We start from the raw sequence: 26,254 nt of genomic DNA on the forward strand, positions 1-26,254 counted from the left end.
TGAGATTTATCTACCTTCATATGTCTTAGGACATTTAGTACCTGTAGTACAGACAGTCTCCGAGACATCAACATTAACTGTCCCATGATCCCCTATCTTCATGATTTTCTCTGCGGTAAAAACAAAGGAGAAATATTCAATAGAGGACCTTGTCCACCTCCTGTGGCTCCACACACTGAAGACCTATTCTTTCTCGTTTAATAATTTTCCCTTTGATATCCATCAAATCTCTTTGGATTCTCCTTAATCGTATCTGCCAGAGCTATCTCAGAGGGGTGGTGGGGGGGGGGTGTAGGGGGAGGGGGTATGGGAGGAGGTAAGGGGAGGGGGTAAAGGGAGGGTAAGGGGGGTAAGGGGGGGGGGTGTTGGATTAAGGAGGTGTTGGATTAAGGAGGTGTTGGATTAAGGAGGTGTTGGATTAAGGGGGTGTTGGACGCACCGGTGCAGGTCCCGTCCCAAGCCGGATATTATGGAACTTGCCGCAGCTGTTTTGTAACTGCGACGCGCGGCCCGCCCCGCCCTCTCTCGCCCAATGGGGCGCGGCGCTTGCAGTCACGCGGCGGCGGCGGTTGGGAGAGGACGTTCGCGAACGGCTCCACACAAGCTCGCGCTCCCCTCGCCTGGGGACTGAGTGACCCACCCACCCACCGACCGAGCGCACGGACATGTCGGCCGGCCGCGATAAAGATGGTGTCCCGTCGCTCGTCAGCGGACAAAGTTGGAGTTGCGACAGCGGGGTGGTCAGCTCCTCGGCCACAAAGAAGCCTTGGGAGTGCGGGGCGCTTGCCGTGTCGGCCGAGCGGCTGCGGGAGGTGTTGGAGCGGTGCTCGCTGGCCGGGGGCCACGGAGCCGTGCAGCTGGGCGGCTTGGTGGACTGTTTACTGCTCGGCTTCAAACGCCGAGCAGCGGCAGGAGGTCCGAGTCCCGCCGCCGGTGGCACGGCCCCAGTTGGGGACCTCGTACACTGCGGCGGCTGCCGGCAGCCGCTTGGTGACCCGGTCACCCTGCACTGCGGCCACACTTGGTGCCGGCTCTGCCTTCGCTGGAATCCGCGGTGCCGGCTGTGCGGGGAGAAGGTGGCGGCGATCGATGCCCGCTCCTTGCGCTCCAATGTAATCCTGTGTCATCTGATGACCAAATGGTTCTCGGCCGAAGTCAGCAGAGCCCGGGACAAACTCAGGCTGGATGAGTTGTTGGCGCAGGGCCGTTACCCTGAGGTGTTGGCGATACTGGACCAGTGGTCGTCCAGTGAGTATCCGGACGAGTTTGGGGGGAGAGTGGGGCGGAAGGTTAATATACGGAGAGGCTGTTTTTCTGGGTATCTTTAAGCTTTACTGGGATTGCATTCTTCTGCTTGTTGACAGGGACTGATCTAATTGTGTAACAGTACACCGACCATAAGGTTGCATAACTGAACTGAAGTCATCGGTTGCGTGAGTTTTGTAACCGGCTTGGGAGGGACACTCGGCAGGAGTTCACTCTTTTAGGAAGTTAACAACTTTATTTTATGTATACGTTTTTTTTCTCTTCGGACCCCCAATGAGTGTTAAATTCATTCTCCAGGGAAACGCCTGGCTCGTTATGTAAACCCTTGGAATGACATATCATGAAATGAGAAATGTGTTAGCTTGATTCATCTTTAGATGCTGTGCCCTAGTCTAGACTAGGCATGTGGAGAATCCGTCATCAATTGCCTTCGAAACAGGAATTTTCTGGAGATTAGAAAAGGGGACAAGGCAGAATATTCTGATCTCATGGAATTGACCTACTTATATTATGTAAAGTTTTTGTACTTATAGTTTTGTCCATACTGAGACCCTTCTGTTTGTCGTGACATTAGCCATATCTTGCCATGGGCAATCAAATGTGTCATACAATTATATTGGTGAGCATTCTGTGTCCAATGTACTATCATAATTAGATCACAGGATCTAAAAGTCTGGCTCACAAAGTCTGCTGAACCAGATACTAAATTAAACTAAGCTCCACCATCCATAAATAATCACCATCCCTCCATTCCCTACATATCTGGGTGTGTATGCAAAAGCCTCTAAAATGCCATTATCATATCTGCCTCTAAAACCACCCATGGTTGAGCGTTCCAGACACCCACTGCTTTCTGTGTAAAAATAAACTAGCCCTACAAATCTCTTTTTAAACTTTGCCCGCCTCACTTTAAAGCTATGTCCTCTAGTCTATGACATTTTCACTCTGGGGAAAAGGTTCTGACTCTATCCTATCAATGCCTGCCATAACTTTATGTACTTTTATCAAGTCCTCTCATCCCCCATTACACAGAAAACAATCCAAGTTTGTCTAATCCCTCTTTACACTAAAGCCCTCTAATCCTGTATGTGTAGGAAGGAACTGCTGGTTTATACTGAAGATAGACATGAAGTGCTGGAGTAACTCAGCGGGTTAGGCAGCATCTTTAGAGAAAAAGGATGGGTAACGTTTCGAGTCGGAACTCTTCGGGGTACGAAACACGACCTATCCTTTTTTCCAGAGATGCTGCCTGACCTGCTGAGTTACTCCAGCACTTTGTGTCTATCTTCCCATTAATCCAGACAGTATTCTGTAAATATTTTTCTGCATGCTCTCCAAAGCCTCCATATCCTTCCTGCAATGGGATGACCAGAACTACAAACAAATCTTCAAATGTGGCATAACCAAAGTCGTATAAAGCTGCAATACGACTTCCTGACTCTTATACTTAATGTCCCGACTGATGAAGGCAAGCATACTCTTCACCTCCTTTACCACACTGTCTACTTGGGTTTCCACTTTCAGGGAACTATGAACTTGAACCCTAAAAGCCCTCTAAACATCATTGCTGTTAAGCGATTTGTCATTAACTGCATATTTTCCTCTTGCATTCAACCTCCCAAAGTGCAATGCCTCGCACTTGCTCGGATTAAACTTCATCTGCCAATTTTCCCTCCATTTCTGTAGCTGATCTATATCCCACTGTATATTTGGACAGTCTTCACTGACCGCAACTCCACCAATTGTACCATCTGAAAACCTACTATCCAACCCAGTACAGATCTCCCCAGAACTCCGCGGGTCTCAGAATAACATCCTTCCACCACAGCCCTCTGTCTCAAATGAGTAAGCCAGATCTGAATCCAAACAACCAGGCCACCGTGCATACCATGCATCTTAGTCTTCTGGATTAACCTACTATAAAGAACGTAATCAAATGTCTTATTAAAATCCATGTAGACAACATCCACTAGCTTACCTTCATTGATCACTTTGTCACCTCCTCAACTAACTCTAAATTTGGAATCAAGTTGACCTATCATGGACAAAGCCATGCCCACTGACCTTAATTAGTCCATTCTTTTCCAAATGCAAGCGAATTCCATACAAAATAAATCTCTCCAATAGCTCCTCTACCACTGCGTAAGGCTCCCCAGCGTATCATTTCCTGGATTATCTCTACTTAAAGTAACAACATTGGCTGCTCTCCGGTCCTCCGTGTCTCCACGAGAGAAGAAACAAAAATCTTTTAGTCAAGGTCCCTGCAATCTCTTTTGCCTCATTGAACAACCAGCATAGATCCCATCAGGCCCTGGCCCTTAATGCTCTTCAAGAGCCCCAACACCACTTCCGTCTTAATCTTAAACCACCCTGGTTCATTAGTATTCCCCACAATGATCAGTGTCCTCTGTGGCTTTCTGCTTGGTGAATACAGAAGCAGAGTACTTGTTTAATACTTCGCCGCCATCATGAGCATAATATTCCCTCCTTTATCCTTGAGTGGTCCTAACTTCTCATTGATTACGTACTAAAAGCCTTGGGGTTTTCTTAACTCTGACTTGCCAGTGACATTACGGTCCCTTTTGGCCCTTCTAATTATCTGCTTGAGTTCTTTCCTGTTTATTCCTCAAAGGCCTCGTCTGATTTCTTCTTTCTAAATCTTGTAAGTGCTTCCTTTTTTTGACCAAATTTACAACTGGCATCCAAAAAAAGGAGACATAGTGCTGGAGTAACTCAGCAGGTCAGGCATCACCCTGATGTCCCAGATGCAGTCACAGAATTTCACATCTGTCCCTCAAACTAATGAGTATCCTATCACAATTGCTGTCTTTGCCCTTCACCACTGCCTCAGAGCCAGGTCTGGTGCCGCAGATCCGATTGCTGAGCGATCATCCACCCCTGACGGTATCAAAAAGGGTATACCTGTTTTCAAGGGGACTGGCCACAAGGGATTACTGCACTCTGCCTACTTTCTTTCCTGGTGGTCACCCATCTACTTTCTGTCTATACATCAGGTGTGACCACCTTACTATCACTCTTATTTATGACTCTAGTTTTCCCGAACAATTCCAAAGTCATCCAGCTCATAGTTCCAATGTGTTAGGTCCAAAACAGATCTTCAGAAAAAAACACGCCCATGAATTTGAAGTTTTTTTGCTCTCTCCGCCACCATCCCATCGATAATGACAGGTTTGTGGATCCTCGATCCACATAAAACCAGGTGGGGGAGGAAGAATGAGGAAATGGAGAGAGAATCTAAGTGGACTGGTAGGAGCAGTAAAGGAACACTTGGGATGTGACTTCATATCATATCATATATCATATATATACAGCCGGAAACAGGCCTTTTCGGCCCACCAAGTCCGTGCCGCCCGGCGATCCCCGCACATTAACACTATCCTACACCCATTAGGGACAATTTTTACATTTTTACCCAGCCAATTAACCTACATACCTGTACGTCTTTGGAGTGTGGGAGGAAACCGAAGATCTCGGAGAAAACCCACGCAGGTCACGGGGAGAACGTACAAACTCCTTACAGTGCAGCACCCGTAGTCAGGATCGAACCTGAGTCTCCGGCGCTGCATTCGCTGTAAAGCAGCAACTCTAAAGACTTTAGTTTTACAGAGGCAAAATTGTGCAGAAATTGATACTCTGCATACATTGCCTAGAGTTCTAGCAATGTGGAGCTCTTGAATATTAATGTGACCCAGTGTGTATAGTGTTGATGGATATCTGAAGTGTGCCAAGCAAAATAGAAATGTGCAAGAGAATAAATAATGTAAAAAGTATTGTAAGAAGTGGTTTCCTACTTGTTAAATAGATGATAGGTCGAGCATACAGCTCTGCAATGAGGTCGATAGCTGCTCTGATGTTATGCCTTCCACACCACTCCCTTGCATAATCCCACTAATTCTTGCCGGTGGCGCAGCGGTAGAGTTGCTGCCTTACAGTGCTTGCAGCGCCAGAGACCTGGGTTCGATCCTGACTACTGGTGCTGTCTGTGCGGAGTTTGTACGTTCTCCCCGTGACTGTGGGGGTTTTCACTGAGATCTTCGGTTTCCTCCCACATTCCAAAGACATACAGGTATGTAGGTAAATTGGCTTGGTAAATGTAAAACTTTGTCCCTAGTGTGTGTAGGATACAGTTAATATGCGGGGATCACTGGTCGACACGGACCCGGTGGGCCGAAGGGCCTGTTTCCACGCTGTATCTCTAAACTAAACTTATGGAATACAGTTGATCCATTCCAACCTTAATAATGATGGTCTGAGCAGAAATATTTAGTTTTATTGAGTTGTATACTGAATTATGAAATTTAAATACCATTTTTGATATCTAACAGTACTTGTACGTTTATTTAGAACCCAATGATATTGTCTTGCTGAGCTACAGGGCTGAATCATATGCTGGTCTTCAACTATTCAAAGAAGCAATGGAAGATATTGAAACATTATGTTCAAGAATGCCTGCTTGGCCAGAGGTACGTTGTACAGTTTTTAAAAACTATTTTGGAACTTCTCTTTGCTAATGAAATTCATTTTTGCCCAATGTAGTTAAATTGATCAGCCTAATTCTTTCATTATATCTTCTAAGTGTTTACTTAGACATACTATATAAATCAAGATCACTTTAAATGCAAGTTTTAAAACGTTATCATTTCAATACTAAAGAAATGCTGGAATAACTCAGCGAGTCAGGCATCATCTCTAGAGAACATGAATAAGCGGCAGATGAAGGATCTTGACATGAAATGTCACCAATCCATGTTCTCTGGAGATGCTCCCTGACCAGCTGAGTTAGTTGTACACTTTGTTTTATTGTTCAAGATTCCAGCATTTGCAGATTCTTGAGTCTAAAGAAATGTTGCATTATCTTCACACCTTTTGAAAGAGAAAGTTTCATTTGCCGATTTTGTTAGTTTAACAAGATGCTTAAAATTCTATCTTTCTCTTAAATGAAGAGCTGGAAGTTCTAATGGTGGGTGCGCACTGATATTTGCCTTTGTTTTTGTCCAAAAGTATAGCTGTTCCATCTTTATCTAAAGCAGGATAATTAAAATCCACATCCATATTTTGCCACCTCCCTTGCAATATGCCCAAACCGTGAACACTCCTGACCTGAACATCAAAGAAGCTTTGACCATACGGTATCCAACATTTTGAGCTACAGTTAATCCATACCTGTCTAATTGTTAAAATGCAAGTAATTAAACAATCATGTCAATGTTAGTACGTTTGCCAATATAAAATCCTTTGGATTTGTTCAGGAGTAATCTAACAATTAAATATTTTTGCTGTTCAGCAAAATACAGTGCCCTCCATAGTGTTTGGGACAAAGATCCATCATTTATTTATTTGCCTCTATACTCCACAATTTGAGATTTGTAATAGAAAAAATCCCATGTGATTAAAGTTCACATTGTCAGATTTTAATAAAGGCCATTTTTATACAATTTGGTTTCACGATGTAGAAATTATAGCGGTGTTTATACATAGTCCCCTCCCATTTCAGGGCACCATAATGTTTGGGACACAGCAATATCATGTAAATGAAAGTAGTCGTGTTTCGTATTTTATTGCAATATCCTTTGCATGCAATGAACGCTTGAAGTCTGCGATTCATGTTGCTGGGTGTCTTCTCGGGTGATGCTCTGCCAGGCCTGTATTGCAGCCATCTTTAGCTTATGCTTGTGTTGGGGGCTAGTTGCTTTTGTGCCTATGTACGTGAATATGCACCCAGGGAGAATTAAAGAGGTAAATTTCCTCGGAGAATAAAAGGGTCTGCAATATATAAAAATAGATTTCAGAATGGGAGAACAGAGGTTACACAGTACCATGATGTCACTGCACTAGCCCTGGTTAGCATAGAAGCATATTCCACCGCTTGATTTCCCCGCAGCCTCTGCTTCGCGGTCCGCTCTGTATAGTTGAAAGCCAGCCAGTTGCAGCCCATTGTCTGGGGTTGACTTACACAGCCAGGTTTCGGTGAAGCACAGGGCAGCGGCTCGAGAGAAGTCCTTGTTTGTTCGTCCACTTTGTTGTTGGGAGAACTTAGATTTGCAAGGAATATACTGGGGAGCAGTGTGCGTAATCCTCGTCGCCGGAGTCGGGCGAGTGCTCCAGAGCGCTTTCCCCCGGGACCTCCTCTGTTTCAAGACCTTGAACACAGCCACAGCCCCGCCAATAAGTGTGTCCCAATAATCCAGCGAGTGAGAGAAATCCGGAACAATGTTTGGCGGTACCGTTTATCTGATGTTAATGAGTACCTCTCTCATGAAAGTGATCTTTGTGGGATTTTCACAGACAACACAACGAACAAACACAGACAAAACAACAAGAGCAGTGCACCGTGACAGCCATCGTCACGCATATCAAAAATACTTTGCTCTTGCTATCACTCTGATATGTTAATCTTCGTCTCATCTGTCCACAAGACCTTTTTCCAGAACTGTGGTTGCTCTTTTAAGTACTTATTGGCAAACTGTAACCTGGCCATCCTATTTTTTGTGGATATCCAGTGGCTTGCATCTTGCAGTGTAGCCTCTATTTCTGTTCATGAAGTCTTCTGCAGACAGTGGTCATTGACAAATCCACACCTGATTCCTGAAGATTGTTTCTGATCTGTCGGACAGGTGTTTGGGGACTTTTCTTTATTATAGAGAGAATTCTGTCATCAGCTGTGGAGGTCTTCCTTGGCCTGCCAGTCCCTTTGCGATTAGTAAGCTCACCAGTGCTCTCTTTCTTAATGGTGTTCCAAATAGTTGATTTTGTAAGTGTAAGGTTTGGCTGATGTCTCTAACAGTTTAATTCTTGTTTCTCAGCCTCATAATGGCTTCATTGACTTTCATTGATGCAACTTTGGTCCTCATATTGCCAAACAGCAATAAAAGTTTCCAAAGTGATGGAAAGACTGGAGGAAAGACTAGGTGCTGAGAGCTCTCTTATACCTGCATTAAGGAGGCATTTAAACGCACCTGAGCAATTACAAACACCTGTGAAGCCATGTGTTCCAAACATTATGGTGCCCTGACATGGGGAGACTATGTATAAATACAGCTGTAATTTCTACATGGTGAAATCAAAATGTATAAAATTGGCCTTTATTAAAATCTGTCAATGTACACTTGAACCACATGATTTTTTTCTATTACAAATCTAGCTAAACTAAAGCTGTTAAATTGTTCAGATCCATGTGTAAGTATGTGTTACAGCATTTTTTTAGTTAAGTGGGATAGTTAAGCAGAAAAACCATAACTGTTACAAAGCATGTTTGACCTTCACAATACACATTTTATTGTAGTATTGTTGTAATATGTGTTATGTCTACCTTTTTATACAACACTCCCAATCAGTTTTTTAAAATCCTTAATCTTGTATCCTATTTCAAAATATTAACCTACTGCTGGATGACTTCATAATTTGAAATAGCCTACACATGGTGTAAAGTAGAAATGATTAATCATAATTCAAATTCATTATTTATTTCAAAACCCGTACACAATGATTATATAAATGTTTCAATTTTGATGCAACTAACCAAAAGATGTTGTGTTGGAAGATAGACTTCATCAGAAGTTTGTTATTGCCAGTTTCATTTCCAGATTGTCGTAGCCTTTGCATGTTACCCTCTACATACAGCAAGTTTGTCTAAAAGCTGTTTTACTCTTTCAGGGATATTTTAGAAAAGCTAGAGTTCTACATTTGATGGGCCGGATTGATGATGCGATACAATCCCTTCTTCACTGTTTAGCCTTCGATGAAAACTTTACACCAGCAAAAGTAGAACTGGAAAAGGTATTTTTATGTTCCCGAGCTTTAAGGACTTGACATGCATTGATTGCTTTTTGGTAGTTAATGCAGTTGAGGCGCTAAATTCCCTCCAGGCATATTGCTAATATTTATGGATGATTTATATAAAATTATTATTTTGGTAAGGATGACATTTCTTTTTAAAAAAAACATGGATTTATAATGGTGAAAGGGAATGGCACTGTGGTGCAGCAGTAGAGCCTTACAGCGCTTGCAGCGCCAGAGACACGGGTTTGATCCCGACTATGGGTGCTATCCGTATGGATTAATGGCCAATAAAAAGAATCAGAAAAGTGGATAAGCATGTGCAAGAGAATAAGTTGCAGGAGTACAGGAAAATAAGGAGTGGGATAATGGAACTAACAGGATTATGCTGACAAATTGAATGTTATTCTTGTGTTATAAATTGCATGAATACTTTAGTATTGTAACATTATGTTTATTCACAAATAGATTTTATCACATTTGCTGTTACCTGGACCTGAGAGTGTCAAAGAAGGATTACTGCACAGTAGAAATAAAGATTTGACAGTGCAATTATCTACTGCTGTTGGCTGCTGTCCAATTCTGTCTCATTCAACCAAGTTAAAAAATGAAGTGAGTTTCTTGATTTTTATTTTACACTAAACTATTGCACTTTAATTCATTGGCTGAATTTAGTTTTACTCTTGATTATTTTCTACAATTTAATCTTCTGCATCTTGATTTTTTAGCACCTCATCTGTATTGGGTTTTTTTGTGTTAACAATTCAATGTTCATCATCCGATTTCACTAACAAAATCTTATTGTGAATCAGATGTCTAATGCATCAAACACTGGGAAGGAAGAGCAAGCATGCCTGAATCGGTCAGATTTGGTTCAATTGCCACATTTGGTGGAGAAAAATGTTGGATTCAAAAGTGTTTCTTCAGCTCCACTGCTTTCAGGCCAAGAGAAAACAATTAACATGAAAAGAACGCTGTCTTTCAGTGATCAAGAAGTGAAGGATATTGCTGATTGGAAGAATAAACACCAAAAACAGGGTTTGTTGTTCATTAAATTTTCTGCCATTTTACAGAACGCATGCTGCTTATGAAACGTGGCAATTTTAGATGTAGATTGAAATCAAATCACGTGCTGTTCTCGTACCTGAACTGTAACTGCTTAATAAATGTGACTTTAATATTTAATACTTTATATTTATTACTTTAGAACAATAGCACAGTGTTTTTTCATTTTTCTGTTTACAGTTTTAAACAGTAACGTGATAATAGAAATGAAGCATGCTGCACTTGACAGGACCTTTTGTCTTCCACTAATAATCTGGGAAAACTTGAATTGTACTGCTATGCAAATGAGCAAAGACTTGCATAAACATGGATTAATATACTATTTAATTATTGACTACCATATACAAAATAGTTGTGTTGAGCTGTAAAAGTGATCTATGAAAAATTTCACTTCATATAAAATTCATTTACAATTTGTCTTTATTTAGATACTGAAGAACTGTACCATTCATTATGTTCTGAGAGTACAATAACAAAAGATCTGGTAGATGTATCAGACTTTGAATGTTCCCTCTGCATGAGGTAAGAAATCTTCAATGAATATATTCATCTTATAAATGTCAATTTCTGTGTTAGTTGTTCTAAGTTCAAGATTTCAAGATCAATTTAATGTCACATGTACCAATTAAGATTGAGTGAAATTTGAGCTACCATACAGACATCCTAAGTGAAAAGCAACAAGAGACACAGCCACGTAAAATAAAATTTAACATATACATTCACCACATTCCTCACTGTGATGGAAGGTAATAACGTTCATCATCTTCCTCTTTGTTCACCCGCGGTCGGGGCTGTTGAACCATCTGCAGCTGACAGTCCGATCCCCTCGTGTCAGGATGATCGAAACTCCCTTGTCGGGACGGTTGAAAACTCTGTGGCATGGAGCTCCCGAGTCGGGCTCTTCTTACCAGAGACCGCGGGCTTCACGATGTTAAAGTCCACAGGCCCCACGTTTGGAGCTCTCCACAGTTGATCCTCGGCAAAGGATTGCAAGCTCCGTGATGTTAAAGTCCGCACTGCGCCCGCGGCATGATCGCCGGGCCGGTGTCCAGGAAAGGCCGCCAACTACTTGATGTTAGGCCGCAGTAGGGACGGAGATACGATACGGAAAAAAATCGCATCTCCGTCAAGTTAAGAGATTGAAAAAAAGTTTCCCCCAACTCCCCCCCCCCACATAAAACAAACCAAGGAACACTAAAACATACTTTTAACACATCTTAGATTTTAGATTTTTTTTAGATTTAGAGATACAGCGCAGGAAACAGGCCCTTCGGCCCATCGAGTCCACGCCGCCCAGCGATCCCCGCATATTAACACTATCCTACACACACCACACACTAAGGACAATTTTAATATTTACCCAGTCAATTAACCTACAAACCTGTACGTCTTTGGAGTGGGAGGAAACCGAAGATCTCTGAGAAAACCCACGCAGGTCACGGGGAGAACGTACAAACTCCATACAGACGGCGCCCGTAGTCAGGATCGAACCTGAGTCTCCGGCGCTGCATTCGCTGTAAGGCAGCAACTCCGTGCCGCCCTTAAAATAACAAAAACAAGAAAGGACTCAAGAATTTGCAGTTACAAACTAACCTCTCTTCCATTGACTCCATCTACACTTCACGTTGCCTCGGCAAGGTCACCAGCATAATCAAGGACCAATCTCACCCCAGTTGCTCCCCTCTTCCATTAGGCAAGAGGTACAGAAGTTTGAAAAAGCATACCTCCAAATTCAGGGACAGTTTCTTCACAGCTGTTATCAGGCATCTGAACCATCCTATCAACAATTAGAGAGCGGTCCTGAGCTACTACCTACCTCATTGGAGTCTTGGCTGACCCTTAATCAGACTTTATCTTGTACCAAATGTTGTATCTTTTTCCTTTATTCACTCTGGACAGCTTGATTGTAATCATGGAAATATCTTTTTGACTGGATAGCACACAACAAAAGCTTTTCGCTGTACTTTGGTACATGTGACAATAATATGGGTAATAGTGATCATTTGGGTCTTCCTCATATTTTGGGTATGGTTGTTATGCTTAAAATCCTGTTTTTTGCTAATTTTACTTGTTTCGTCCGTTTTTCTGGGTTGCAGAAAAGGCATTTTTGGTTGCTCTAAATTGTTTCAAATTTCAGCTGTAAATTGAGCCATGCTTTTTCAGAAATCCTGTCCTATTTTTATGTACATTGACCTTTTGTCTTTATTTGTTTTAGCCTCTTCAATTTCCTTTCTACTGTCAACATTTTCTGTATGCCACTTGGTCTATTCATAGACTCTGCTGAGTGCCTTTTATATAGTAAAAACTTTGTACATGTCAATAGACAATAGGTGCAGGAGTAGGTCATTGGGCCCTTCAAGCCAGCACTGCCATTCACTGTGATCATGGCCGATCATCCATATTCAGGACCCCGTTCCTGCCTTCTCCCCATATCCCTTGACTCCGGTATATTTAAGAGCTTTATCTAATTCTCTTGAAAGCATCCAGAGAATCGACCTCCCTTTTCCTAACTTGACACCATTCAGATAATCTGCCTTCCTGTTCTTGCAACCAAATTGGATACTTACTGCCCATTATGCCTCCTGGCATGTAGGGCAACAACGAAGGTCCTCCACTCCTGTCTGTTCTGGGCTAGTTTCTGGACACTACCCCAGGTCAATTCAGTAGTGTTGATTCCTTCAGTTGTTGTTTCCGTAACATATTCATTTTACGAGGCGGGGTTGTTAGCCCTGTGCTCAACCCCCAACCTGGAGGACCAGTGGATCGCTCTTCATCTCGTCTCTACCCTTCGACCTGTCCAGCATGGAAAACCCTAACAGGAGACGAATCTCCCGCTGGCATAGCTCTAGGGGTCACTGAGACACACAAGCTCCCCGACCATGACAAGGTTGCAATCCAACGGGGAGCAAATTGGATAACCTCACATTTATCCACATTAAACTGCACCTGCCATGCATCTGCCCACTCACCCAACCTGTCCAAGACACCCTACATTCTCATAGCATCCTCCTCACAGTTTTCACTGCCACCCAGCTTTGTGTCATCTGCAAATTTGCTAATGTTACTTTTAATCCCTTCATCTAAGTCATTAATGTATATTGTAAATAGCTGCAGTCCCAGCACTGAGCATTGTGGTACCCCACTAGTCACCGCCTGCCATTCTGAAAGGGACCTGTTAATCCCTGCTCTTTGTTTCCTGTCTGCCAACCAATTTTCTATCCATGTCAGTACCCTACCCCCAATATCATGTGCTCTAATTTTGCCCACTAATCTCCTATATGGGACCTTATCAAAGGCCTTCTAAAGGTCGAGGTATGCTACATCCACTGGCTCTCCCTTGTCCATTTTCAAAGTTACATCCCCCCAAAAATTCCAGAAGATTAGTCAAGCATGGCTTCTCCTTCTTAAATCCATGCTGACTAGGACTGATCCTGTTACTGCTATCCAAATGTGCCGCTATTTCATCTTTTATAATTGACTCCAGCATCTTTCCCCACCACCGATGTCAGGCTAACTGGTCTATAATTCCCTGTTTTCTCTCCCCCTCTCTTAAAAAGTGGGATAACATTCCAATCCACAGGAACTAATCCTGAATCTATAGAACATTGGAAAATGATCACCAAAGCATCCACAATTTCTAGAGCCACCTCCTTAAATACCCTGGGATGTAGACCATTAGGCTTTGGGGATTCCTCAGCCTTAAGTCCCATCAGTCTACCCAACACCATTTCCTGCCTAATGTGAATTTACCTTCAATTCCTCCGCCACCCTAGGTCCTCTTGCTACCAGTACACCTGGGAAATTGTTCATGTCTTCCTTTGTGAAGACAGATCCAAAGTACCTGTTCAACTCATCTGCCATTTCCTCGTGACTGACGCGTTTCCTCGTGACTGACGCGTTTCCCCCGTGACTGATGCAAATTATTTTAAAATATCATCTTTTGACGTCTGCTGATCCAGCATGCTTATTTTAGTGATGTTTATGATTATTCCCCAACTCCATTAATTATTTGATCTACTCCAGATCCATGGGAATCTGGTTAACTCTTAAAGTGCCCTCTGAAATGCCTTATCAAGCCACTGCCGTCCAAACTTCCTCTTTAAGGGGCAAATAAAAATGGACAATAATTGCTGTTCTTGTCATTGAGGTCCAGATGAATGAAAAGCTATTGCATTTAATGAGGTTCTAAATGTTTATTTGTGAATTATGACATTGGCAGATTGTTTTTGAAGCCTATCACTACACCATGTGGCCACACATTCTGTAAAGGTTGTTTGGAACGATGTTTGGACCATAGTCCCATGTGTCCACTATGTAAAGATAATCTAAAAGAAGTAAGTTTATGTGATTGAGGTTATTATTTTACATTTAATAGTGAGATTCAATTAAGATGAAATCATGCATATTGTCTTTATTTATAGTTTACCATCACGTTTATATGTAATTTAAGGGTCTCTCCAATTCATTTACACCAGTTGGATGCATCCATTTAACAACTTGGTAATTACTTCCAGTCCTTGGATGGAGGGCTGTCAATCTTTGCTCAATAAGGCTTGGAAAGTACTTATTGAATTCAAAGTTTTACATTCCTGGTTCACACAGTCATCATGTTCTCATCAAATATACTTGTGTTGTAGAATAGAACATGCCCATTATAACACTGAGCACTCACAATTTGGGTTAAAACCACCAAATGCGGAGTAAACTAATCGCAACTCTCCCCCAACATTTAGCCTCGATAAATAACTGCAGAACAGTTCTTCGTACACCAAGACATCATTCTTTTGCAATTGCAACATTTTTGTATTATGAATATTAGCTGTTTAGTCTGTACCTTCCTAACCAAACAAATGATTGGCTCCTGATTTTGGGATCTCGACGCAAAATGTCAATCATCCCTTTGCCTTCACAGTTGCTGAGTTCTTCTAGCCATTTGATTTTTATTGCTCAAGATTCCAGCTTCTTCAGCCTCTTGTGTCTATATTATTGAAGGCCCTGTGAAGAGTTGTCCGGCTTCCCCATGAGCAGAAGGCTGTTTTGCATTTAATCAAGTTTAAAGATGGTATGGGAGGTGAAATTATCTCCCCTACAAATGGAAAATGCAAACCTTATGCAAAGTATTAAATATTACCTATGTAACCAACCACTGCTCACTGCATTTATACAAGAGGCACCAATGCTGCACATAAAGCAACTACAGATGTCGTTGATTAGATTGCTAAACTTAGCATTTAGTGATAACTTTTTTATTGCTTTTCAAATAACACAAAAATAAACTAGTGAATAAATTTAAGTCAATTAATGCTCCTTTGCATTTGTGCTTTAGTATTTTAAGATCTTCTTTAATGAAATTTTATATTTCTAGTATCTTGAAAAGAGGAAATACACTGTCACCTATATTTTGGAACAATTGATTGCTAAGTACCTTCCTGAAGAATTGTGTGAAAGACAAAGGGTTCATGATGAAGAAACTGCTGAACTTGCAAGGTAAGTTGGTGTAAATTACAAATGTCACTCTGTTGTACCGTGTCTTAGAAAAGTCCTTAAAAAAAAAAAGTAGCTTACATTCACTATGATGCAAGTATTGAAGAAATAGAGCAATTAGTGGGAATGGTATCCACCTATCACTTCCCAGGCTCTGCCCCATCCCTACCTCCCTCTTTTTGAGCTCCCCCCCCCCCCTTTACTCCATCAGTCTGAAGAAGGTTCCAAATGAAAAAATGTCCTCTGTCCATTCCCTGCACTGATGCTTCTGACCTTCTAGAGTTTCTCCAGCACATTCTTTTTCATTAGAGGTAGTTTACTCTTGTATATTATGCAAGCAAATGTACTAGTTGGCTTGTGTGCAATGAAAAATTGTCCAAGTGGGAAAATTAGACCTGAAATTTCTCTGAGTGGACTCGAAATGGTGGGAATTGTGTCTTTCATGGTTTCATCCAAAATATTATTAAAGAACAATTACATTCACTGCGCAAAAAGCAGTTGACTCTCAAATATCTCCTTAATTCTGGGATGATTTGGAATCAACAGTCACGGCCTCTGAATAAAAAAAAAACGTTTTTCCTGTATCCATTTGGGATAGCTGATAGGCTCTCAGTGTGACAGATCCAATACCTATTGCGTCCAATATTGCAGCTCCCTGACAGCATTGCATTGGGGTATCAACCATGCTTCAATTTCTGGTGAACTTGACTAGGGCAAGATTACTGCTTACTGATTCTGCTTGCCTCCAGGCTAGGACACGTATGATATTTTACTAAATGTAAACCAAAAATAGTTTGTTATCAGTAATGTAAAGTAAGGAACCTATTTCACATTGTTGCATTGCAGTTCTTGATTTCTTTCAAAAACAGTTTAGAATCATCAATATTTCTTTGCCACAGGCAGTCAACTGTAATTGATCTCTTCCAGGTCAATATAGACTTCAAACATGAACTGTGATTTAAATGTTGTTTTTTGTGGGTGACCACTTAAAACTATGAACAGATCTAAATGTAGTTAATTTTATGAGCATGTGAGGTTTATTCATGAATTTTGCTTTGGTGTATAAAGGGATGTAACTTACTGGAATTCAAACTGTGGAATCTTAATTATCTTTTTCTTTTTCAGTTTGACCAAGAATATACCTATTTTTGTGTGCACAATGGCGTATCCTACCGTGCCATGCCCACTTCATGTTTTTGAGCCGCGGTATAGGCTAATGATTCGAAGATGTATCGATACGGGTACAAAACAATTTGGAATGTGCATCAGTGACCCACAGAATGGGTATGTTTGAAATTAATTATGGCTTCCTGTGATTCCCAGATACTGGTTATCTGTTGTCCATGACTTCACAAAATAGTGTATTCAAAATTTGGGACATTGAACCCAACAAAAGATGTCAATGGTATAGTTTTTTAAAGGTACAAATTTGCAGCATGCAATGCTGAAGTGTAAAAATGCTGTTTACTGCTCAGTGGAATACAATGTTTCAGTTTGACAGAGCACTAATGAGGCTTATGTTTATTAGTTTAGTTTATTTGTCATTCCACTCCTTACAGATCATGCAACAAATGGGACAAAACAGAGTGCCTCCAGGGGCCATAGTGCAATACAAATGCAAAACAGCAAAATAGAATGAACATTACTGTTCTCAGTATTGAATGATGTTAGTGGAAGCTTTGCAGAATTTACAGCTTCTGTACAGCTAGAGATTGGATAGGTTAGGCGCATGCCAGGGTGTTTGAGTAAATAGGAACACGAGTGAAATAATAGTTTCGTAGAATAGGGATTGTTTGCTCCGGGAGAATCTAGAACTGGTGATTACTGTTTAAACGTAAGCATTTGATGTTGTTTAGGGTCTAGATATCAATTTAAAATATATTCAATGATCTGCTATTAGCCGCCTTCTGTAATAAATAATTTTACAGGTACACCTCATTAAAGAAATTTCTCCTTGGCTCTGCCCTTTATTTTCCAAGACTTTGACCCCCCTCATTTTAGCTATCTAGCTTTGTCAGAATTTTGTAATTATCAATGAGATCCCCAGTTCTAAACACCAATGAATATAGGCCCAGTTGATCCATCCTTACTTCCTACTATAATCTTCTCATCACTGAATCAATCTGGTGAACCTTTGCTACCCTCTATGGCAAGTATACTTTTTGAGCAAGGAGACAAAACTCTGGTTTCATGAAGGCCCTGTATAATTATGGGTAAAGCATTCCTTTTTCTATTCGGAACCATTTGCATTGAATGTCAACTTGCCATTTGGGTTTTTAACTGCTTGTGCACCTACATACTTGCTTTCAGCATCTTGTGCACAGGATCACCCAGGTTGTTTTGCATTTCCTATTCTACACCATTTAAATTGTTACTCTGCTTTTCTGTAATTTCATGATACTTGCCCATGCAACATGCAACTAATCTTCACCGTTTCATGTTGGCAAACTTAAAAAATTCCCTCAAAAAAATATCACTTGTGTGAGTTATTGGCAGCCAAACATTGACCACTGCCATCTGAAAAAGTCCCATTTACTCCTGCTGTTTTCAGTCTGTCAACCAATTGTCATCTTATGCCAGTAATTACTCCCAGTCCCAAATTAATTTTGCATATTGACCTCAAATGGAACTTTTATCAAAGTTCTAAAATTCTAAATGCATCATATCCATTGGTTTTCTCTTACATATTCTACTTGTATCCTCCAGAAAATGTATTTCTCACTAAGCCATTTGGATTTTGTCTAATCCTACTAATAATTTATAAATTTATCAAATGCTTTACTATTCTCTAGTATTTCCCTATAATTATTGAAATACAATCTTATCTCTTTTAAATTGTGGGGTTATATTTTGTAAGTATTGAATGTAGTTGTTTGTACCAGTAAAGAACCATGTGTGCACCCTTCACGCTCAGTAGTCTTAAGACTTAAGCAGTAGGATTTGTTTTTAACAAACAGTGCACTGAGAAATTGTATAAGATTATGAAATTACAGCTTGGTTGAGATGTCCAAACTTGTTTATAAAATATTTAAGGTTTAAAATGTGGAGTTCAGCTACTGTACAAAACAAGAACATTTCATAACTATAACATATAGATTTACAAAGTGACATGCAAAATCATCATGGTTCATTACCTCTGAGATTTGTGGACTTTTTGATTAGACAACAATCTAGCATGTTCTATGTTATAGGGAATAGCAAAGGGCAATGCATCCTGGGTTCTTACATGAAATTGATTCCTTTTGCTTATAGATTTTCTGACTATGGCTGCATGTTGCACATTAGAAGCATTCACTTCCTTCCTGATGGACGATCAGTTGTGAACACTGTTGGAGGAAATTGTTTCAAGGTTTTGGAAAGAGGGCAAAAAGATGGATATTACATTGCCAACATTGAATACTTAAAAGATGTAAAGGTAATAATTATTTCTAGCTCTCAACAACATATTGTAAATTCAAGATTGGAATGCTGGGAATCTCTAACTTAAATGTATGGTAAATATTGACCTGACCTTGAATTTTTCTTTAACGTCATTGGACAAAGCCTTCTAACTGTAACTGGATTTCTAAATCTAAAGAGGTTTTATGTATTTTATAAAAATAAAGCAAAATAACCTAATCCTAGACTAGCCTAGACATCTGCCCATTCGCCACCAATGCATTATGGCTGAAGTGTGCACAGTCCATGGAATGCAGTTTGACAGATTTGCAAAAATTCATTAGCACCTTCACAACCCATACCACCTTAAGAGCAAGTCATTAACTGGAAATGGAAATACAGATCACATCCAAATTCTCTGACAAGGCACATGTATTTGTTTATTATTCGAATCATGGTGTTCAAGAAAATGTCTAATTTTGTTCCAGCATTTTTACACCATCTATCCCTTTAAATTGCTGGTCCTTTAATATTTGCATGTCTTGCACCTCTTACAACCTAAGTAACAGTTTGGTGTTTTAGACCTCTTTCTGTGTGCAATGACGTTAAAACAACTGTTCATGCATCTTATTTTTGCAGTGCTGAAATTCAACCATTATAATTTATAGCGGCCAGCTTCTCGTCTATCAATTAGCTCCCAAGCTGCCACTTGCATAGACCGGGTGAGCGATAAACGTAATGACTCGAACAAATAATAACAGAGATCCTCCTCGACATTTGATAGTTAGTCTTCTTTATTTGAAGGTGCAATAAACATATTGGCATATCTCTTGTCATCGACTGGTTATTAATTTGCTAGGTAAAATTCCATATCTTACCTCAGTCTATGCGATCGATACGAATTGCCAGATATAACTTCGACACAGTTTGTATTAATCTTCTTGTTAATAAAACAGGTGATTATGTCTTGGCTAATATCTATTGGCGGAGCCTCTAGCTGACCCTCTGTCAGCACCTCCTTGGCACACACACACTCTCTCCTCCCGCACGTACCAAACAGCCCCGCACTCTGGCTATGCCCAGCCCCTACGTAAGCATTGCATTAACTCTATAGTGTCCAGACTACAGCAGGATACAAGTAATAATATTAATAAACAAAAATAACTAATAACTGCAAAGTTGGTCCTACATAATTAATGTGAGCTTCATTTTGATCATGCTTACGAGTGTATGCTATGATGGATCACCAATTAATATAAATAATTGGTGTATCTTTATTTTCAGCATTTTTAATATCACCGACTGGCAATGTGTATTGGAAAAGTTTAAAAGTCAATATTTAAATGTATTTACAGGTCACAGGAAAGGTGTTGGGTAAACTTATTGATCTTCATGAAGAGGTATATGTACAAGCTTGCAACTGGTTTCAAAACTTGAAGAGCAGATTCCGTAGTCAAATCCTTCAGCATTTTGGACCAATGCCAAAGAGGGATGAAGATATCCAGGTATTATACGTAGAATGTAAATTTCTTGAAATGGATATATGGATGAATTGTATTGTGCTTTGTTCACCATTGTATTTAACTCGGGAAGTCACAATGAATGTGGGCTCATCAAATTCTTTGCATATTGATACTACTTGCCATTAAAAAATTAACTAAATAAGACTTTTGTAAAATTCACTTGTTGTATGTAGATGTTATTTCAAAATAATACCAACAATTATTTAACTATTATGTAGCAGAATATATTCCAAAGCAATTTTGAATCCATTAACTAAGTTCCATGGCACTTTACTGTAATTGGTAAATCAAACACCTGTCAAGAATTAGGGAGATTTGAGTGACAAAAGGTTTTAAAGTTGTGCGACAGATAGATTTAAAATAAACTAAAGATAGTAGGCTGAAAGTGTGGTTTAAGTGAGGTAATGTGAGATGGACAGTTTGTTATGCAGGATTAAGTGGGCTTTCATTCTGAGGTAGATACGCTTGAATAACCATTTAAAATAATGTAATGCCTTGATCAATGCAGATGATATGTTTGGTTAAATCTTATAAGTATTTATGGAGCTTTTGATTTTTGTAATTTGCTGTATATTTTAGCAGTGACTATAACAAAAACAAAAGTACTTGATGAATGTAAAACATTCTGGGGATATTCCCAGGTTTGAAAAATTTATAAATGCAAATGTTTTACTTGTGTTTAGGGACCTCCAAATGGACCTGCTTGGTGTTGGTGGCTTCTAGCTGTTCTTCCTGTGGATCCCAGATACCAGTTATCTGTGTTGTCCATGACATCATTGAAAAATCGCTTAATTAAAATTCAGAACATTTTAATGTATTTCTCCAGTGCAAGAGATCAACCCAAGTGACAATCCAAATTCACTTGAACAATGTGATATCTATCATTTGGTTCAGAGTACGAAAGAAAGGAAAATGTAAATAGAAAGAGAACATAATTCTTGGTCAAGAAAGATTGTAATAAACCATTTTTGAATGGTCAGAATTCTATGACTTCTGTATTACACTGATCGTTTGATCTCTGCTAGATGAGGTGAATTCATTGTAGGTGTTCTGATCTCTAGGCAAGAGAATCATAAATTTGAAAATTCAGAATGATTTGAATGGATATTTCAAATTTGTTGTATTTTCCATTGTTAAGTGATGGTTCCATGGGTGCAGACAAGCCTTCACTGCATGTGTGACTGTTTCCTTTTGATATGCAGTAGGCTCGTTGACCATAAAACCATTCCCAATTGGTCCTATCCATTGATGCCATATGTCCACTTTCAGGCAAGATTCAATGTATAATGGTCAAATGAATGAACCCTGTCTGGATTTGCTTCTCCTTCAGTAAACAAACTAAATTAACCAAAATCACAGCATATGTGGTTTATCATCCCAATGTGCAAACAATGCATATTTTTCATTAGGATTCCAAATTCTCAATTACATCATTTTCTAAATAAGAAAAGTTAGAATGTTCCACTGTACTATGCAGTTATAACTGTGCATCATTACTTAAGATTTTAATTACAATCCTTGTTTAACAAACCTTAACGGCTTGATGCTTTTAAGATTTGGATTTATAAATTTAATATAGCTTAATTTAGCTAATGTATTTGTTTGCTTAAGTGAACTATAAAGCTGTTTTTGTTTTAAAAAGCAATTCTATCGACTGGTCACAGTTCATTTGGTCATGTGATGGTTTGTATATTCCATGAGGTTGTAATTTTCCAGATGCTGGTAATTGTGCCAAGTGTTGACTTCCTCATTTGTGAAAGATTTATACAAAATTCCATCTAGCTTGTATATTTTTGAATAAAATAAAGGTTAAAAAATGAGAGAACCATTTTCAAGTTATTTATATAAAATCAAAGTTTCATTTTGCCACATCTACAGTTTAACCCTAATGTATGTTACTGTGACTTAACGCTTAATGTTGATGACAGGAGAGATGCCTTGATTATCTTATTCTGTAGTGACACACTATTTGATTTTGGATATTCTATTCTAGATGCATTATTTTACTTGACACTTTTGCTATTATCATTTGTTGAATGGTTATTTGCCCATTCAGCTTTTCACAAATGGAATAATGTCATTTGATCTGTTTACAAAACTTAACCTCAGCAATTGTAACAATATCAGCAGGAAGAATAGAAACCAGGAACTGCAGATGATGGTTTACAAAAAAAAGACAAAGTGCTGGAGTATCTGAGTGGGTATTTCTGTAGAACATGAATAGGTGATGCTTTGGGTCAGGACTCCAGTCTGAAACTCCACCTATCCATGTTTTTCAGAGGTGCTGCCTGACCTGATGAGATACTCCAGCACTTGGTGTCTGTTTTTGTCAAAGGGAAGAGTGACTGACAGAGGGTAGGAAAATAACTGCACATGCTGGTACAAATCGAAGGAATCACAAAATGCTGGAGTAACTCAGCAGGTCAGGCAGCATCTAGGGGAGAGGGAATGGGTGACGTTTTGGGTCGAGACCCTTCTTCAATCTGAAGGGTCTCGACCTGAAAGGTCACCCATTCCCTCTCTCCTAAATGCTGCCTGACCTGCTGAGTTACTCCAGTATTTTGTGACAGAGGGTAGTTGGTGGGTATATGGAATGAGCTGCCAGAGGAGGTAGATACCAGTAACAACATTTAAAAGACATCTGGACAGATACAGGGATAGGAACGGTTTAGAGAGATATGGGCCAAATACGGGCAGGTGGGGTGTGTGGGTGGGGTACCTTGGTTGGCATGGGCCAAGGGTTCTGTTTCTGTGCTATATGACTGTCTGCACCAATATTATCAGCACTGGTATGCTGAGCTCGCTAAAGAGTAGTGGACCCTTGAGCTAAACCCACCTTCCCCACAAGCCTGCCATTACCCTGAATAATTAAGATTTGCTGTGTTACTGCTGTTTGAGTTAGCAGTAGAATTGTAAATTTACTAAGGGACCATGTGATAAGATGACTGATATTTCAAACATTTGTTGAAACCTGCTATTTTACATTAATATTATAAAAGCTCTAGGGCAAAATCCAGGAGACTGTCTAAACTTGCTGACTCCCCACTATCACATACCTTTTCTATTTCTTGCCTGCATATGTGCCTACTAAGGTGTGAGCGGAGGTCAAACCAAATTCAACCAGATTCTGGAATATGTCACAAACTGCTCTGATAAATTGATTCATCCATAAATACACATGTTATGTGGAAAAGGGGAAGAAAACAGGATGTGAAATTTTACTGGGGAAGTTACTAAACTGCTTCCTACTCATTGCCCAATATAGAGTGTATATATGCAGAATGATCCGATTGTGTTTCCTCCTCATATGGAGTGTGCTCCAAATTGATCTAGTTAGGATTATGGTTGTGGTTTTACTTCCAGAGAAAAAGCCTGATGGACACCTCAGGACAATTGTAGACAGTGGAGATCACAATATCCTTAAAAGTAAATGCCCACTTGAACTGAGTTTCAGTGGGAAAGGTGGTGGCATATGGGTAGGAGTTCATGTAATTGGCTGTGGTGCCAGGGGTGATGGTCTACAGGTGTAGGAAGGAACTGCCGATGCTGGTTTAAACCAAAGACAGACAACAGCTTTCAAGAGAGAGCTGGATAGAGCTCTTAAGGATAGCGGAGTGAGGGGGTATGGGGAGAAGGCAGGAGCGGGTTACTGATTGAGAGTGATCAGCCATGATCACATTGAATGGCCTACTCCTGCACCTATTGTCTAACCTCGGCTGCTGTCTGCATGGAGTTTGTGCATTTCCCCTGTCTGCATGGGTTTCCTCCAGTTGATCCGGTTTCCTACCACATCCCAAAGACATGAGGGTTTGGAGGTTAATTGCCCTCTGTATGTCACTCCTAGTATATCCCAGTGAGGACGGGTTATCAATGGTCAGCATGCACTCGGTGGGCTGCAGGGCCATGGATTTAAGAGAGAGTTAGATAGAGCTCTGTGGGCTAGTGGAATCAAGGGATATGGGGAGAAGGCAGGCACAGGTTACTGATTGTGGACGATCAGTCATGATCACAATGAATGGTGGTGCTGGCTCAAAGGGCCGAATGGCCTCCTCCTGCACCTATTTTCTATGTAACACAGCAGGTCAGAAAGCATCTTTGGAGAATTGGTGACGTTTGGATCAAGACCCTTCTTCAAAGCCAGGGGAAAGGGAGACGCAAGATATAGATGGTGATATAAGATAGATACAGAACAAATGAATGAAAGATATGCAAAAAAATTAATGATGAAGGAAACAGGCTGTGGGCTAGGTAGAAACGAGTACAGACAGTGAGACTCAACAAGACGACTCGGGTGGGGAAGGGATTGGAGAGGATATGCAAGGGTTACTTGAGGTTAGAGAAATCAATATTCATACCATTGGGTGCTGTTCCTCCAATTTGTGTTTGGCCTCACTGACGATGAAGGTGGCCCAGGAAAGAAATGTCAGTGGGGAGGGGAATTAAAGTGTAAGAAGAAACTGCAGATGCTGGTTGAAAACCAGAGACACAAAAAGCTGGAGTAACTCAACGGGTCAGACAGCTTCTCTGGAGAAAAGGAATGGGTGATGTTTTGGGTCGAGACCCTTCTTCAGATGGAGGTGTAGAGATACATAGAACAAATGAATGAAATGCAAAAAAGTAACAATGATACAGGAAACAGGCCATTATTAGCTGTGTTTGGCAACTGAGCTCAGGTAGGTCCAGGTGAAGGTGTTCAGAGAAATGATCACTCAGTCGATGTTTGGTCTCGCCAATGTATGAGTCCACACCTTGAACAATGGATACAGTAGATGAGGTTTGTAAGGGGTTTCTGCGCCGAGCTTTCGCCCGACCTAAGGTCCCCGTGCCTTGCTCTGATCCCTTGACCAGGCCGTGCACACTGGTTCCCCGTGAGTGGTTCGACCCACTCACCCCTTACGGTTCTAGACACTGGGCTTAGATGCAGGAGCTCTTATAGTGCAGAAAAATTCAACCAGACCAGATTTTAAAACCAGGGTTTAAATGAAAAAGGCTTTTATTCAGCACTTGGGACTATTGTCCATGAATACTTATTATACAGTTCGATAAGACATATCTATAATACACATACCGAATGCATGAATATCTTTTATTTATTAATCACAAAACGCACAGTTCACAAGACATATACCCGAATACCCCTTTTCGCTGAAAACTTAAAAGCACAGTTCCACGAGACATATATCCGAATACCTTCTTCGCTGAATTCTTGAAACACAGTTCCACAAAACATATACACGAATACCCTTTTACTTATGAATTCTTAAACACAGTTCTGCAAGACACATACACGACTGTCAGATGGGGAACGCACGACGCATCGCAACCTTGACCAACCCATATTTTAATACACCCCCAACGTTTATTCACAACCACCCTCCTCTCTACACTAAACTATGTCCAGGATATGTAGGATTTGAAGTGCATGCTCACCATGGGGTTATTACTGGGGTTACTGGCTGTTCGGTTTTTGCAGTATTTCTTTTCGAGTTGCGTGCCTGTTCCTCTCTCTTGCATCCGTTCTTCTTTCCGACTTTCTTCTTGACTTCAGTTGACTTCGAACCCGGTTTTCTCTGCGCTTCTTGCCTCCTGTCCGTCTTCTTGAGTTTAAAACCCAAAAGTAGTGGCCAGTTATAGTTTCTGACCCGTCCTATCTCCCGCCAGATCTTGGAATCTCTTTGTTCAAAAAGATATGTATGAGGTTTTCTTCTGATCTGCGTTCGGGGATGGCCAGAAGGTGTAAA

General features: G+C 40.5%; 1 protein-coding gene across 1 annotated transcript; it reads left to right on the plus strand.

The window, feature by feature from the left end:
- The first annotated feature begins 567 nt into the window (after positions 1-567).
- Positions 568-22,315, plus strand: LOC144592935 (LON peptidase N-terminal domain and RING finger protein 1-like). Its single transcript, XM_078398242.1, has 12 exons — positions 568-1,248; positions 5,632-5,750; positions 8,941-9,063; positions 9,532-9,675; positions 9,876-10,101; positions 10,557-10,650; positions 14,348-14,462; positions 15,494-15,615; positions 16,738-16,896; positions 18,865-19,027; positions 20,346-20,495; positions 21,197-22,315. Exons 1-12 carry the CDS (start codon positions 666-668, stop codon positions 21,359-21,361), a joined length of 2,163 nt encoding a protein of 720 aa, XP_078254368.1. The 5' UTR covers positions 568-665; the 3' UTR covers positions 21,362-22,315.
- The last annotated feature ends 3,939 nt before the right edge of the window (positions 22,316-26,254 follow it).

Source organism: Rhinoraja longicauda, chromosome 1 (genome assembly GCF_053455715.1).
Source record: "Rhinoraja longicauda isolate Sanriku21f chromosome 1, sRhiLon1.1, whole genome shotgun sequence".
Lineage (NCBI taxonomy): Eukaryota > Metazoa > Chordata > Chondrichthyes > Rajiformes > Arhynchobatidae > Rhinoraja > Rhinoraja longicauda.

Bases quoted from the DNA above. Each gene is read 5' to 3' on its own strand.
- LOC144592935 (XM_078398242.1), top strand. From the start codon at position 666: ATGTCGGCCGGCCGCGATAAAGATGGTGTCCCGTCGCTCGTCAGCGGA. The intron at 9,676-9,875 runs GTGAGTTTCTTG...ATTGTGAATCAG, and splicing joins CAACCAAGTTAAAAAATGAA to ATGTCTAATGCATCAAACAC. The intron at 15,616-16,737 runs GTAAGTTGGTGT...TTTCTTTTTCAG, and splicing joins GAAACTGCTGAACTTGCAAG to TTTGACCAAGAATATACCTA.